Source organism: Dermacentor albipictus, chromosome 2, assembly GCF_038994185.2.
Source record: "Dermacentor albipictus isolate Rhodes 1998 colony chromosome 2, USDA_Dalb.pri_finalv2, whole genome shotgun sequence".
NCBI lineage: Eukaryota > Metazoa > Arthropoda > Arachnida > Ixodida > Ixodidae > Dermacentor > Dermacentor albipictus.
The window spans coordinates 126,276,608-126,291,965 of record NC_091822.1 but is presented as its reverse complement, the minus strand read 5'-3'; the positions used below and the strand labels follow the sequence as shown (position 1 = coordinate 126,291,965).

Below are 15,358 nucleotides of genomic sequence, written 5' to 3'. Positions count from 1 at the left end.
CCCATACTTCTCCAACAACCCCTGTCATGTACTAATTGTGGCCATGTCGTGCCTGCAAACTTATTAATCTCATCCTCCCACCTAACTTCCTGCCACCCCCTGCTACGCTTCCCTTCCCTTGGAATCCAATCCGTAACCTTAAATGACCATCGGTTATCTTCAGTCCTCATTACATTCCCTACCAATGCCCATTTCTTTTTTCTTGATTTCAACTAAGATGTCACTAATTCTCGTTTGTTCCCTCACCAAATCTGTTCTCTTCTTATCCCTTAACGTTACACCCATCATTCTTCTTTCCATAGCTCGTTGCGTCGTCTTTAATTTGAGTAGAACTCTTTTCGTAAGCCTCCAGGTTTCTGCCCCGTAGGTGAGTACAGGTAAGGCACAGCTATTATACACTTTTCTCTTGAGGGATAATGGCAGCCTGCTGTTCATGATCTGATAATGCCTGCCAAACATACCGCAGCTCATTCTTAATCATCTGATTATTTCGGTCTCATGATCCGGATCTGCCGTCACTACCTGCCCTAAGTAGATGTATTCCCTTCCCACTTCCAGTGCCTCGCTACCTATTGTAAAATGCTGTTCTCTTCTTAGACTGTTAAACATTAGCAGGGAAGAAGTTTGGGCGTGTTGGTGGTATGCATTCAGACTGGGATACATAGCGCAAAAAAAATTACACAGGGACAAGCAGAACACAGGACGAGCGCTAACTTTCAACAAATGATTTATTGCAGCTGGTGAGTATATATATACTCACTGGGACGCCACTACAATAGAGCAGACTGAAGGGAAGGAGGAAAAGACAGTCATGTGACTACTATGCCCAAAAATTCAAGCTCTTTCCTTGATAAAAATATAGACGGCGTGCTAACGCACTCTTCACCTGCTCTGGCTATCTCAGCTGCTTCCACAATTTCCCTCGGGGAAATTGTGGAAGCAGCTGAGATAGCCAGAGCAGGTGAAGAGTGCGTTAGCACGCCGTCTATATTTTTATCAAGGAAAGAGCTTGAATTTTTGGGCATAGTAGTCACATGACTGTCTTTTCCTCCTTCCCTTCAGTCTGCTCTATTGTAGTGGCGTCCCAGTGAGTATATATATACTCACCAGCTGCAATAAATCATTTGTTGAAAGTTAGCGCTCGTCCTGTGTTCTGCTTGTCCCTGTGTAATTTTTTTTTTTGCGCTATGTATCCCAGTCTGAATGTTAAACATTAATTTAGTTTTCTGGAGATTAATTTTTAGACCCACTCTTTTGCTTTGCCTCTCCAGGTCAGTGAGCATGCATTGCCATTGGTCCACTGAGTTACTAAGCAAGGCAATATCATCAGCGAATCGCAAGTAACTAAGGTATTCTCCATTAACTTTTATCCCCAATTCTTCCCAATCCAGGTCTCTGAATACTTTCTGTAAACACGCCGTGAATAGCATTGGAGAGATCGTATCTCCCTGCCTGACGCCTTTCTTTATTGGGATTTTGTTGCTTTCTTTATGGAGGACTACGGTGGCTGTGGAGTCGCCATAGATATATTTCAGTATTTTTACATACGGCTGCTCTACACCCTGATTCCGCAATGCCTCCATGACTGCTAAGGTTTCTACAGAATCAAACGCTTTCCCGTAATCAATGAAAGCTATATATAAGGGTTGGTTATATTCCGCACATTTCTCTATCACCTGATTGATAGTGTGAATATGATCTATTGTTGAGTAGCCTTCACGGAATCCTGCCTGGTCCTTTGCTTGACAGAAGTCTAAGGTGTTCCTGATTCTATTTGCGATTACCTTAGTAAATAGTTTGTAGGCAACGGACAGTAAGCTGATCGGTCTATAATTTTTCAAGTCTTTGGCGTCTCCTTTCTTATGAATTAGGATTATGTTAGCGTTCTTCCAAGATTCCGGTACACTCGAGGTCATGAGGCATTGCGTATACAGGGTGGCCAGTTTCTCTAGAACAATCTGTCCACCATCCTTCAACAAATCTGCTGTAACCTGATCCTCCCCAGCTGCCTTCCCCCTTTGCATATCTCCCAAGGCTTTCTTTACTTCTTCCGGCGTTACCTTTGGGATTTCGAATTCCTCTAGACTATTTTCCCTTCCATTATCGTCGTGGGTGCCACTGATACGGTATAAATCTCTATAAAACTCCTCAGCCACTTGAACTATCTCATCCATATTAGTAATGATATTGCCGGCTTTGTCTCTTAACGCATACATCTGATTTTTGTCAATTCCTAGTTTCTTCGTCACTGCTTTTAGGCTTCCTCCGTTCCTGAGAGCATGTTCAATTCTATCCATATTATACTTCCTTATGTCAGCTGTCTTACGCTTGCTGATTAACTTCGAAAGTTCTGCCAGTTCTATTCTAGCTGTATGGTTAGAGGCTTTCATACATTGGCGTTTCTTGTTCAGATCTTTCATCTCCTGCGATAGCTCACTGGTATCCTGTTAACGGAGTTACCACCGACTTCTATTGCACACTCCTTAATGATGCCTACAAGATTGTAGCTCATTGCTTCAACACTAAGGTCCTCTTCCTGAGTTAAAGCCGAAAACCTGTTCTGTAGCTTAATCCGGAATCCCTCTGTTTTCCCTCTTACCGCTAACTCATTGATGGGCTTCTTATGTACCAGTTTCTTCCGTTCCCTCCTCAAGTCTAGGCTAATTTCTGTTCTTACCCCCCTGTGGTTACTGCAGCGCACCTTGCTCAGCATGTCCACAACTTGTATGATGCCAGGGTTTGCGCAGAGTATGAAGTCTTTTTCATTTCTAGTCTCGCCATTCGGGCTCCTCCACGTCCACGTTCGGCTATCTCGCTTGCGGAAAAAGGTATTTATTATCCTCATGTTATTTTGTTACGCAAACTCTACTAATAACTCTCCCCTGCTATTTCTAGTGCCTATGCCATACTCCCCCACTGCCTTGTCTCCAGCCTGCTTCTTGCCTACCTTGGCATTAAAGTCGCCCATTAGTATAGTGTATTTAGTTTTCAGTCTACCCATCGCCGCTTCCACGTCTTCATAGAAGCTTTCGACTTCGTGCTCATCATGACTGGATGTAGGGGCATAGACCTCTACAACCTTCATTTTGTGCCTCTTATTAGGTTACACAACAAGACCTGCCACACTCTCGTTAATGCTATAGAATTCCTGCATGTTATCAGCTATATTCTTATTAATCAGGAATCCGACTCCTAGTTCTAGTGTCTCCGCTAGGCCCCGGTACCTGGTGTACACGAGGCACGGTACCAGGCACGTCACGGCACGGTACCACGGCACGGTACCACGTGCCGTGGTGCCGTGGTAACACCAGGCACGGTACCACGTGCCTGGTGTTTAGCTCTGTGTATGCTTCTTTTAGCCTCCTAACTTCACTGAGCCCTATCATATCCCATTTACTGCCCTCTAATTCCTCCAATAGCACTGCTAGACTCGGCTCACTAGATAATGTTCTAGCGTTAAACGTTGCCAGGTTCGTATTCCAATGGCGGCCTTTCCGAGAATGACTGTATTCATCGCAAATTATCGCGTCTATATCTGCGTCAACTATAGATTTGCGTTGCGCGCGCCTCTCAGAGCAACAGCAACGCCCTTCCTTGCTTACTAGATGGAGTCATGTTACAGGCTTGAGAAGTAAAAACACCTCCATAACAAAGAATATTTTCCACTAAAATGCTAATTTTGCAACGGGATGGTTATGCGGGCTTGCGCAAACTTTCTTTTTAGTCAGCAATGCAGACCATTTTGTTTTTAGAAGCTCCAAGATATAGCATATACATTTCGTGACCTACAATAGGTTTTGCTCTCATAAAGCCCCAATATACTTTATGAAGAACACTATCGTAGCACTTCAAAAAATAAAGTGCCACTCACAAAACTCACATTGTATTTACAGTGTGAAAAGATTGTCCGACAAGAAAAATCAACAAAATGTGACTGGTAGACTTTTCTTGGGCCTTAATGGTTTAGCAGAATGATGGATTGTACTTTAACCTTGCGGTATTACCCTTCTGCTTCGCTGATTTTTTGTAAAATGGATGAAGTAAAGAGCTTCGGCAAGACGTGTGCGGTGCGTAGGTCATAGCAGCGTTCAAAAGTGTAAAGGCTCTTTCAGTGTTACAAATTTTCGCTCAAATATTGATAAAATATCTCTAAAACATGTGTGCCCCGTTCCTGTGCATGCCAAACAAAATTTCCTGTGCGTCACGATGATTGCTGAGAAAGAGTGGAGCAAATTCCGCCGAAAATTTACGGCGTATTTTTAATCAAGCACGGCTTCTTTTTTGTACTCCCTGGCATGGATAAGACATAACGCCCTCAAAAGCTATCGAATGAAATATGCTTGATTACTGCGAATGGAATTTAAAGGTGGTCGAAAATATATCCTGCTGCGCACTACTTGACGAAAGCTAGCAAAATTAGTGAGCTGTTCAATACGGATGCAAGAGTGCCTGTGAAAAAGCAGCGGAAAATTTTCGTCGAGTGTATTGTTCGAGCGCTTTCGCATTCTGTGGAAGCCTATATAAGCTATATTATTACAAACCGTTTGCGCTTCTGATGTGACGCTGCGATCACACAAGTCTTTTAAACGCGAACCTAACCCAAACCCAAACCGATATAAGTGATTGCAGAACCAAGAGCCCCGGCTGCTAATTTCATGGAGCCGCTCCATTTATGTTCGTTTTTCTTGCACTGAGGTCGCGAATGTTGGCAAATTCCGTCTACAAGAAGCTTGATAGCATGCACTGTGCGTTGTGAAGGAACAAAAATTCCGTTAGAAGTACCCAGGTGCCGCAAGAAAATTCCAAAATTTCGTTTTCGTCGTTGCACTACTTTTCGAGTGCAGCAGTCACTCGACGCTTAGTTGCAAGGAAATTTTACGACGTGTCCTCATTAATTTGATGCACAGCTAGAACTCAGAAGGTGCGCTTTGAACAACGACACAATCAAATGATTAAGCTGTAAAAGAACGAAGAAGGTTAGCGACTATATAGCCGTCGTACTGTGACCATATGGTATCTTGATGGTCGCTGGCTGGACGGTCGACCGCAAGCCTGCTTCCGGGGCAAACGAAGACGCGGAATTCCCCACAACGACTATGGCGCAATCTTGGGTTTGAGGTGCGAGGTACGACGGAAAGCGCGTTAAGGTGAGCGCAGACTCATGGCAGCTTGATGCGCGGCGTCTTCTCTCGCGAGCAAGAGGGCTGGAGAGCGGGGAGATGAGCAGGAGGGGGGAAAATGGAGGGAGATAGGTTAGCTTGCATCTCCTTATCTCCGTCCGCGGCTGTACATGGCGCTGCTAGGCGCGCCCGTACGCGCCCCAACTTAGGGGTGATTTGTGGCGGGTGCAATGCTTGGTCGACCCGAGATGGCTGATGGATTTGAGTGCGCTGTGTTCCCGGGCACCAATAGTTCGCTTTGAAGCGAGAGACAGCACGAAGGGGAATTAACAAGCCGCTGCTGCCGCTATTCGTCACGTCAGCGTAGTGACAGCGAGTGTTAGTGGTCATCGAGCGAGATATGTTCTTGTTTGGCCGTACGTGTCGTGGCACCATGCCCTGTTAATTTAATTAGTAAGCGAACATTTACTGCAATTCATATGGATGATTAAACTTCGAGCCCTGCTTCGTGTAGTTCTCTAATAATTTGCTATCACTGTCGAGCATTGTGGGGAGAAAGTGGCACTTCTTTCTTTTTGAAGTCGCAGAATACCCCAATATCATTAGCATCGCAGCCTAAGTGCACGAACAAAGCAATCAAAGCAGATCTTAGTTTCGTGCCATATTGTAATGTCACGCGCCGGGCGGAAGCTCGCACTATTCCGTAAACTTTTCGGCTTCCCACCAGGTTACGTTAAGGTGTGTTCAGAATTCCAGCGTGTCAGGCCAACGAGAAGCCATCGCTGACTAAAATACGCTAGGGTTGTTTGAATGTCTCAATAAGTATGCTCAGTGTGCGGGCTAGTTAGGTATAGTACGAAAATGGTACTACGTTCAGAAGGGCAACACACGGCGCTGTATCATTTGTTGCTTTAGCTTAATGCGTGCAGTCAAGCGCCGTCATCGGCCATGACTGCTGCGAAGAGAGTGTGTATATATATATATATATATATATATATATATATATATATATATGTGTGTGTGTGTGTGTGTGTGTGTGTGTGTGTGTGTGTGTGTGTGTGTGTGTGCGTGTGTGTGTGTGTGTGTGCCTTTCACAGCGAGCAGGCGCCAGGTGTCGCCCGCTGCTCCACTAGCGTTACGTCAAGACGCCGGGGATGGCTTAGTACTATGCCCACATTCACCTAAATTGTGGAACAACAGATGGAAGCTGTGCTCCGTCGATAATTACAAAGATTGTGTCAGACACTTGAAAGTGCGGTATGAGACTGTGTGCGTCCTTCGTCCGCCTCATCTGCGCAACGAGCGCGCGTGTTTACGACCGTTTGTTATGGGGACCTTTTAACCAGGTCTGCTGCCAGCGCTAAAAATCCAAATTACCAGGCTAACACCTTCTGTAGAAACAGTCCAGCATTACCGCCACCGCGCCTGGAACAATATGTCACGGATCGTTGAACATGAAACGGACGAAAGTGATGGCTACGTCCGCACTGCGCAAGCGCGACTGACTTTACAGCTTTACGACTTACAGCAGCTTTACGGGCTTTACTGTGAAGCCAAACGTCGAATAATATAGGTGGGCACCGCGAGTTTTCTTGCCGCGTCCTGAATCAAACAGCAGGCGAGCGATCGCTCAGCCACTCGCCACATTTTTGTCCCCGCGTACGTGAACACACATTTATTTGCGGGGTAAACAATCAGAAAACCTTTCTCAAATTTACTTATAAGCCGTGGTTGGAGCAGGTAGCTAACGGGCATATTCTGCGCGCGCGCACACGGATATTCCGGTCCCAAACGAAGATGTAGCTTATGCAGTCAACGACGAGGACAGTTCCGCGGATGCGTAACAGCCTCAGATATCTAACACTATAAAGGCCAGAAAAATAGAAGGAAAAGTAAAGGTCAGGCTGCCGCATTAGTCGCCCTCATATATTAGGCTTGCACACAATAACATTGCAATACAGATTGACAATTCCTGCTTACATAAACCTCCGCAGATTCAACCAAAGTACTGTTTCGTCTACGTGCTCACTGCTCACCGCGGTGACCGAAATAGCGGTTGTGTGAACCGTGCCATGCGACTCCCGTTGCCATCGCAGGCAAGTGTGAAAACACCGATTAGCAGGCGTTAAACAAGTGGGAGTGTCACCTTGACAAATAGGGCGACGGTCATGGCTATAATGCTGCAACGTGCAACATGCTCCCACGTTTTTCACGCCCGTGGCAAGTACACATGTACACAATGCGCTGTATACATATACCGGCGTGCGAAATCTCAGCACGTCATCCTCGCAGCTGTTTATTTCGCTCCCTACAGGCTAAGCCTAAAGCTCTGCTGTTGGCCTGCGACAGTTCAGTGCTGGTTCCCCATAACAAATAAACGACAGAGCTTTCCTGCTTCAGACAGAGCTACCCCCCCCCCCCCTCCCACTTCCCGGAATATAGAAGAGAGACAGGAAAGTTTGCGCTTGATGACGCTGGTGGAACTCTCAAAGCAAGGCTGTGGTACATTGTGTAATTCGCATTCGAATGGTGGTCGCATTTCGCAGAGTGCATGGCGTAACGGAAGTCTGAATGAAAAGAGCTATTCCTGCAATAGGACGCAATTGGTTTGAAGTGCTGGTGGTGGTCGTGGCGATGTAGATGATCTGTATTTGTTGCAGGAGACTCCCTCTGGACGCCATCATTATCCTGACGCACCTGACGGTCGACGAACACGAGGCGGGTCTGCCGTGTGTGATCACGGGAGGGGCGCCTTACAGAGTGTTGAACGTTACAAACATTTTGGGCATGGTGAGACATTTCTGCAACCTCCTAGTGTCGTCGGCCGAACCCAAGTACTGAATGCAACAAATTTATTCTGACCCACTCAGTATGCGGGGTGTATTTTTTTTAGCTGCATCAAACTTCAGAAAATCGATATTGGAAGTTCCGTAAGTCGCAATGTAGAACACAGGGCAATAAGTAAGCATAGAGTGAATTTTTTAAATGGTGGTGACAATATCAGGAGACCAGGCCCATAGGCGTTTGATGCCATAGTGATCGTCGGCGAAGCGCAAACGTACGAAAAAGTTACGCCTCCACGTCGAAACGGCAATGCATGCATTGAGGTCATGTTGGTCTCACAGACGAACCCGTGTGGTCCATCGAGCCGATACATGCAAAAATAATCAGAGTCTTAGACAATATACACTGAAAGTAATGGCCGGACTCCGCGATCAAAAGAGCCATTTGAACAATAAATCAAGTGACCTAATCAAGAAATTTCGAGCCACTCTATTTCGACCTTCGTTTTATCTCGGGAAGTTTTAGGTGCCAAAACCACGATTTTATTATGAAGCACGCTGTAGTGGGGGACTCTGGAAATTTGGACCAGCTGTGGTTCTTTACCGTGTACCTAAATCTAAGTACACGGGTGTCTTCGCTTCCATCAAAACGCGGCCGCTGTGGCCGAGATTAGATCCCTCTACCTCGTGCTTAGCAGCCTAACACCACAGCCACTAAGCAACCACGGCGGGTTCATTTGGGAAGCACCCTTCTCAGGATTTGTCAAGTTGTTCAGTCTAGAAACATTCCTGACCTTGTATGAAAATGAAGCGAAAAAAAAAAAACAAAACCGACAAGACTTGTAGATGCTGGTATCTAGTTGGTATCTGGCGTCCCTGCAGCTCAGTCATTTTTCCAGTTGCTTTGGGCAATTCTGGCGTACAGAAATACGGAATTTGGTTTTTGTTCATTGTAAAAAAAAGAAAGAAAAAGTCGTTCAAGGAGGCATTCCCATTCTGACAGTGAAACAGCCAAACAGCCTTCATTCAGCGCTCTTGAAGAATGCTGGCCCCAATATTACTGCGCAAGGCACATGCTGGGCACACATGAAGACAGAACACCGCATGTCTCATTGCACACGCTTGAAGTGGAAGAATGCAAACTAGCATGGCTGAAGGGGTGCAGTAACTTCATCAGTTATTCTCAGGAGATTGATGACGGCTGTCGCGACTACCTGCCTTAAATATTACTCTTCCTTGGACGCTCTAAGTCAATTAATTTACGTAATTTCCCCTATGTTGTTCTTGGTGTCAGTGTTTGTTGGCTTCTTATGATATAACTACTAAAAAAATCGGGTCCCTCGGATAATCCCCTTCTTTCTACTGTATTGAATAACGAGGGTGTTGAATCCGGCAACGCTGATGCCTTCACGTAGCATGTGTGGGTTTATTGACCAGTCCCCTTCACCCAAAAAGGTCACGTTCTCATGACACCTGCGGCGAAAGTTGTGGGTTCGGTCTCGACCTGCGGCAAGTTGTTTTTTTTTTCATCCGCTTTCCTTTCCATTCATTTATCGTTTCTTTATTTTATTTGTTGAGAACAAGCAATTTCCCCTATGTTGTCCTTTGTGTCAGTGTTTGTTGGCTTCGTATGATACTATGGATGTGAGATACAAATAAATCCAAGTCTGCGCAGTGAATTCTTCGTGACATTATTTGGTCGTGATTTCTAAGTAATTGGCAAAACCTTCTTGCTCTAGGAAATTAAGCCGATCTCAGCATTTCATCTCCGCAAAAAGATTTTCCTTTTCTAATTGTGTCGAAATTAAAGAAGACAATAGGCACATGCCTTCAAGCATGTATCAGTGGGATTGTTGATACGAAATATTACGTGTAATAACTATATGCGCCATTCAACATGTACAAGCAGCGAACAGCCTACAGCAGTCCGCAGCCCGTCCCATTCTGTAGAGGCAGGTAGCAAGTTTCAATAAACATGCATTTCTTTTGTGACGAAAGTTCATTACCAGAAGACATCTGAAACAATCTTGGCGCAGAACCTAATAAACAAGCTTTACATGGCACGTAAAATGGATAAAATTAACATAAAAGAGCGGTCCACGTTGGCGAACAATTATCACAATAATATTTCTGACTGAAGAACAAATATCGAAATCAAGCTCGCTCGGCTGCAGTCTAGAAAAAAACGAGCTACCATTCTGCGCAACCGCATCGATAAGCACCTCAGAAGCGTGCCCTATGCACCAGCGGATCACAGTGGTCTGCTGACGTTCAATGTACCGGTCTGAGCCGGCGCTTTCCTGAAAATTCCCGTTGCCATAGAATCAGAGACCGCAGAGCATTCGCTCTTCCATGGCACTGTGACCGGGTTGAAACCAGCCACGCAGTCACCACGGATGTAGGTCGTCCTCTACGCACAACCAGCCCACCGACGTGTTGTACAGGCCAAAGTGACGCTGGAGCTCTTCGTCGGTCGTATTGACCTTTGCCTCCACTCGAAGCAAAGACCCGAGCTGCTGCTGCCGCCGCCATGACAGTTACGAGTTCAATTCATGGGCTTTCGCAGTTGGCGAGTATCGCCCGAGTTGGCTTGTCAGTCAAAAGCATAGGCCACGCCCCGCGCGTAGGATGCCACTATTGTGCGCGTACACTGTATATGATTAGGCCACACCCAACGTGGTTGCCGGCTACAACAAGGCACTGGTGAGAGACAGCAACAAACGTGAACTTCAAATTATAACACTTACAATTGGGGAATATGCTATCGCTGATGGAGCTGGCCCCACGATCGAAAAGACATCTAGCGTCGACTGTTCCTTGTTTCTTTATCTTTCGGACTGCGAAGGAACCTCAACACTAGAACTTGTGTCTTAACCATGTAGCACATACCAAATGGCTGTCGGCACATCACTGCAGCTGCTTGCAATGTGTTAGCCACGGCGGACAACGATGACGAAGCGATGCCGGAGAGCTCATCCCATTCTCAAATGGCAACGTATGATTTCTGTCTCTTGGGATTATCGACCTGTCATCGGTGATGCGTCTGCTACCCAGTGTCCCGTACGCATCGAGCGTCGACAACCACTCGCTCCTCGATCGTGGTCTCGCTCATGGAAGTTTGGGAAGGGGATGGGGTGGGAATGGCTAGGTAGATGCCGCTTTAGCAGTTGCAGACCAATTAGTGAGGGTATGTTCTCACTGAGAATTCGTTTTAGTGTTGAACATTCACTGGCAGTCGATAGCGACGTTCGAAGTTCATAGCTCGGCGGTGCATATTGAAAGCTTGCCCACATGGCCCCTAGTTCTTCCGTTGCCGACTTTCCCGCCACTGGTGGTGTGTCGAAGACGCTCTGCGAAGCGGGAAACCATGTGTTTCCCAAATGCGGGTGCGCCTCATCGACACGGGCCAACCATTGACGAAAAAAAACAACAACAACAACAATACTGACGCTAGCCATTACAGACTCTGTATCGCTCGCTATAATCCCGTTTCGAGGAAAACTTAAGCGACCGTTGAACGTGAAGCAAAGCGCCTCGTCCTCCATAGTACCTAGGCAAAGCCACACTTATAAGCAAGATTCCCCAGCGGGAAATCCGCACATTTCTCTCTGGGGAATTTATGGGTTCTAGTGAACGCGAAAAAGAAGTTCTCGTGCTATGAGCTTCTTGTCGCCCCTTTCAGCAGAAATTGATAAATTTTTCGTCATTCGCTCAGGCTTCGATCTTTGTCAGAGCTTGACTGCATATAAAAAAAACGTATTTCTTCAAACGAAATTTCAATAACAATAATAACAATAATATTTGTTAAGCTTTACCGTATCAAGAAAAAGAAATAAGTAAAAGAAAATCAGTGCTCTTGCACTCGGCGAAGAAGAACGACCAGCGAAGCCTTGTATGTGGGCCCCTTGAATGCGAACTGTCCATTGCGGTGCGTCAAGAGCCGTATGCAAATAAATGGAAGACACCCACTTTTCAGTGGGGCCATAACGAGGCTTCTGCATTCTCGCATCTAATCGACCTCCTCACAACGCCTTCCGTTCTGGCCAATTTGGATCCTTCTGCGCCTACCGAAATTCCGTACTGATGCCAGCGGTCACAGAATTAGCGCTGTACTGGCAGAACGCCAGCGCGGCCATGACCATGTTATCGCTTACGCCAGCAGGCTCCTCTCGCCCGCGGAGCGCAATTATTCCATCAGTGAGCGTGGGTGTCTGGCCCTAGTTAGGGCGGTTGCGAAGTTCCGCGCATTCTTATATGGCCGACCCCTTTTTTTGTCACAGACCATCACGCGCTTTGCTGGTTATGCTCACTGAAAGATCCTACAGGAAAACTTGGTCGCTGGGCCTTACGCCTCCAAGAATATTCGTATTCTGTCACCTACAAATCTGGCCGACTACACAAGGACGTTGACTGCCTGTCCGACTACCCGGTAGACGAGGCTGACGACGCCGACAGTAGTACCGCCAACGGCATTTTCTCTGTGTCTGCCTTGACTAACACCGCCGATGAGCAGTACCGAGACCTATCCCTGCGAGCGCTCATCCAGCATCTGCGCCCCACAACTACCGACGCATACGTTCGCCGATATGTCCTCTAGGGCGGCATTCTGTATCCAAGGAACTTCCTCCCTAACATCTCTGATCTTCTTCTTGTCGTGTGAAAACATCTACGACAGATTGTGCTCTTTGAGATGCATGACGCACCCACTGCAGGACATCTTGGTGTAACCCGCACATACGACCACGTCTGCCGCCGCTTCTACTGGCCTGGTCTCGCTCGTTCCGTCTGACGCTATGTTGCTGCCTGTGATCCCTGCCAGCTTCGGAAAACACCTCAGGTGCTACCTGTCGGTCATCTCCAGCAGATCACCGTCCCTGTTTAACCGTTATTTTTTGTTGGATTAGACTTCCTCGGTCGCTTTCCCAAGTCATCCTCTGGGAACAAATGGGTAGACGTCGCAACTGATTACGCCACCCGATACGCTATCCTGCGGGCTCTCCCTACCAGTTGCGCCACTGATGTCGCGGACTTTCTCTTGCGCTGCATTATCTTACCTCATGGCGCCCCGCGACAGCTGCTTACCGACCGTGTTCGTAACTTCCCCTGGAAAGTTATCGCCGACATTGTGCGTTCCTGCTCCATTCAACACAAGCTGACTACCTCATACCATCGTCAAACCAGTGGCCTGACAGAGCAGTTAAACCACGCTCTTACTGATGTGCTGTCCAAGTACGTTTCCAAAGACCACCACGACGGGGACATTGCCCTCCCTTCCTTACGTCACATTTGCGTATAATTCTTCCCGGCATGACACCGCCGGATTTTCTCCATTTTATCTACTGTACGGTACCGAACCGACCTTGCCCCTTGACACGGTACTTTCTACTGCTGCGATCTCAACAAGCGAGTATGCGCGTGACGCCATCGCCCTCGCCGACCATGCACGCCAGCTTGCCCGTACTCAACTGACGGCCTCGCAAACCACTCAGCAGCGTCAGTACAACGCCCGCCACCCTGGCGTACCGTTTTCGCCTGGTGCGCTTGTGCTCCTGTGGTCGCCTTCTTGTCACGTCGGACTTTCAGAGAAGCTTCTTTCGTGATACACAGGGTCCTACAGCGTGCTGCGCCAGGTGACGCCTGTGGCGTACGAAATTGCTCCTGTGCGTTCAACCTCGTCCTCTACTCTGGCATCTAGTGATGTCGTGCACGTCCGTAGGCTCAAGGCCTACTGCACTGCTTCCGAGTCCTGCCTTTAGTCGCTCCGGGACGGCGCTTTTGCCGCCGGGTATAGTGCTACGGAACACTTTTTGCGATGACAAAGAGGCGAGCAGGGTGAAGACGACGATGACTAGAGGCTTGCGCGGGCTGTTGCCTCTTGGCCAAGTGCGGCGTATTTCCTTTTAAATATACTTGTATATAGTTTCTCGTCTGCGTCTTCCTGCGTAACATATCAACATAACAAAATTTTATGCTGCTCCTTTACAGTAAAACAAATCAACTGTAATAATGCCCGCGTCATGCCACGTTCAGCAAGTATTTGCCACCCTCATACCGGCAACACCCATCGCTCAAAATCGTTGCTAGCGCGGGGCTCCACTTGCAGGCGACGAGCGAACGCGACCGCCATCCCCTCCGCATCGCTTGCCGAATTCGCGCGCAGGATCGTTTGCGTGAGGTTTATACTTCACTGACTGCTGTCTCGCAAACTCAGGCTTGCGACAAACTCGGGGATCCTGCATAGTATACCCCTGATCTTAAAGGGACATCCAAGGAGAATACTGTATATAGACGAAGGCAGGTCGGCAATTTTCGTATAAGAGCAATGCGAAAACCTGCCGTCAGTTTCGGCATGAGGATTATGCTTAGTGGCAACCACCAGGTGCCGAATCCGCCACTCTTTTCGTTCATAAGTGATTTTTGCTATTGGTTGGCGGCCTGCGCTAATAATATATCCAGCATCAGGATTGGCTAGCATTTTCTCTTTCGAACAATTCTTGCGTAATAGGCTTTGTGAATAAATGCCCTGGTTCTTTCGTCCGCAGAAAGATTGATGCGAGTTAGTCTGTCCGCAAGCGTTTTCTCGTCAGTGGGCTACCGGTCTACCGGAAGCAGTTACGTGAGCAACCGCCCTTGTGTCGCCATGTTGCTTAAACAAACAGAGAACAAGCTGATTAATGCCGTGACCCTCCATATTGTGCCTAACCCTAGCCTTGTGATTTTTTGAAATGCCACCCCAGTGACGCCGAAACGGGGGGGGGGGGGACACTAGGAGGGCGCCACTTTTCCAGAAGTTGTTGTTTGTTTTGGGTGCTTTGTTAACGTCACGTCCACTATATTTCATTGCACGTCATCGCACGTCATGCAGAAAATAAGAGGCGGGCATACAGCTGAAGCGGCGCCCAGCTGAGATTGTGCACGCTCTAGCACCAATAAGGGTAAAAGGACTGGGAATGTGGGCTGTCGCAGTAGACCGCTGGCCAGCATGCACTGCGCCGGGACCGAGCAATACTGGAAAACACAGGATGCTACAGCCTAACTAATGTTCTAAATCGTCGGTAGCGACATCATCACTAGCGTTAGGTACTTTTCCATCATAACTTCTTCATCGTGAACACTCAACAGAGTGAAACTTGTGTGATGTATTTCGCACATGCACGACGCAGAAGAACGGTTCAAACGCGTTGTAATTGGTCGTCACGAGATGTCACCACAGGCATTGCTACTGCCGTCCACGCACTCGGTAACGCGGCATTCCGCAAAACGTACATTTATGGATGGGCTAAAACTAACTCCAAACTGCTTGCTCCACCGAATGACCCTCTCTGTATCATCCGTATCCGTCTTTTTTCTTTCCCGCGCAGCAAGTTCTTATGGAAAGAATGGTGAAGCAGCAACAGTGGGTCACGAACACCACCTTAACCGTGTCTGTGTCCCTCTGCACACGCGTCTACATGC

The 15,358-nt window shown here is 47.4% G+C and overlaps 1 protein-coding gene across 4 annotated transcripts in view; it reads left to right on the top strand.

Annotated features, from left to right (window-relative positions):
• The window catches only part of LOC135895934 (uncharacterized), a 71,847-nt gene that overhangs the window by 19,590 nt on the left and 36,899 nt on the right, over positions 1–15,358 (top strand). For all 4 annotated transcript variants that reach the window (XR_011512148.1, XM_070533960.1, XM_070533961.1 and 1 more), the window contains exons 7-8: positions 7,781–7,910; positions 15,265–15,358. The exon at positions 15,265–15,358 is cut by the window's right edge and continues 71 nt beyond it. Coding sequence is in view for 3 of the 4 variants with exons in the window: in XM_070533960.1 (XP_070390061.1) it covers positions 7,781–7,910; positions 15,265–15,358 (224 nt within the window). In the remaining variant the exon portion in view is untranslated. The remainder of the gene's footprint in view (positions 1–7,780; positions 7,911–15,264) is intronic.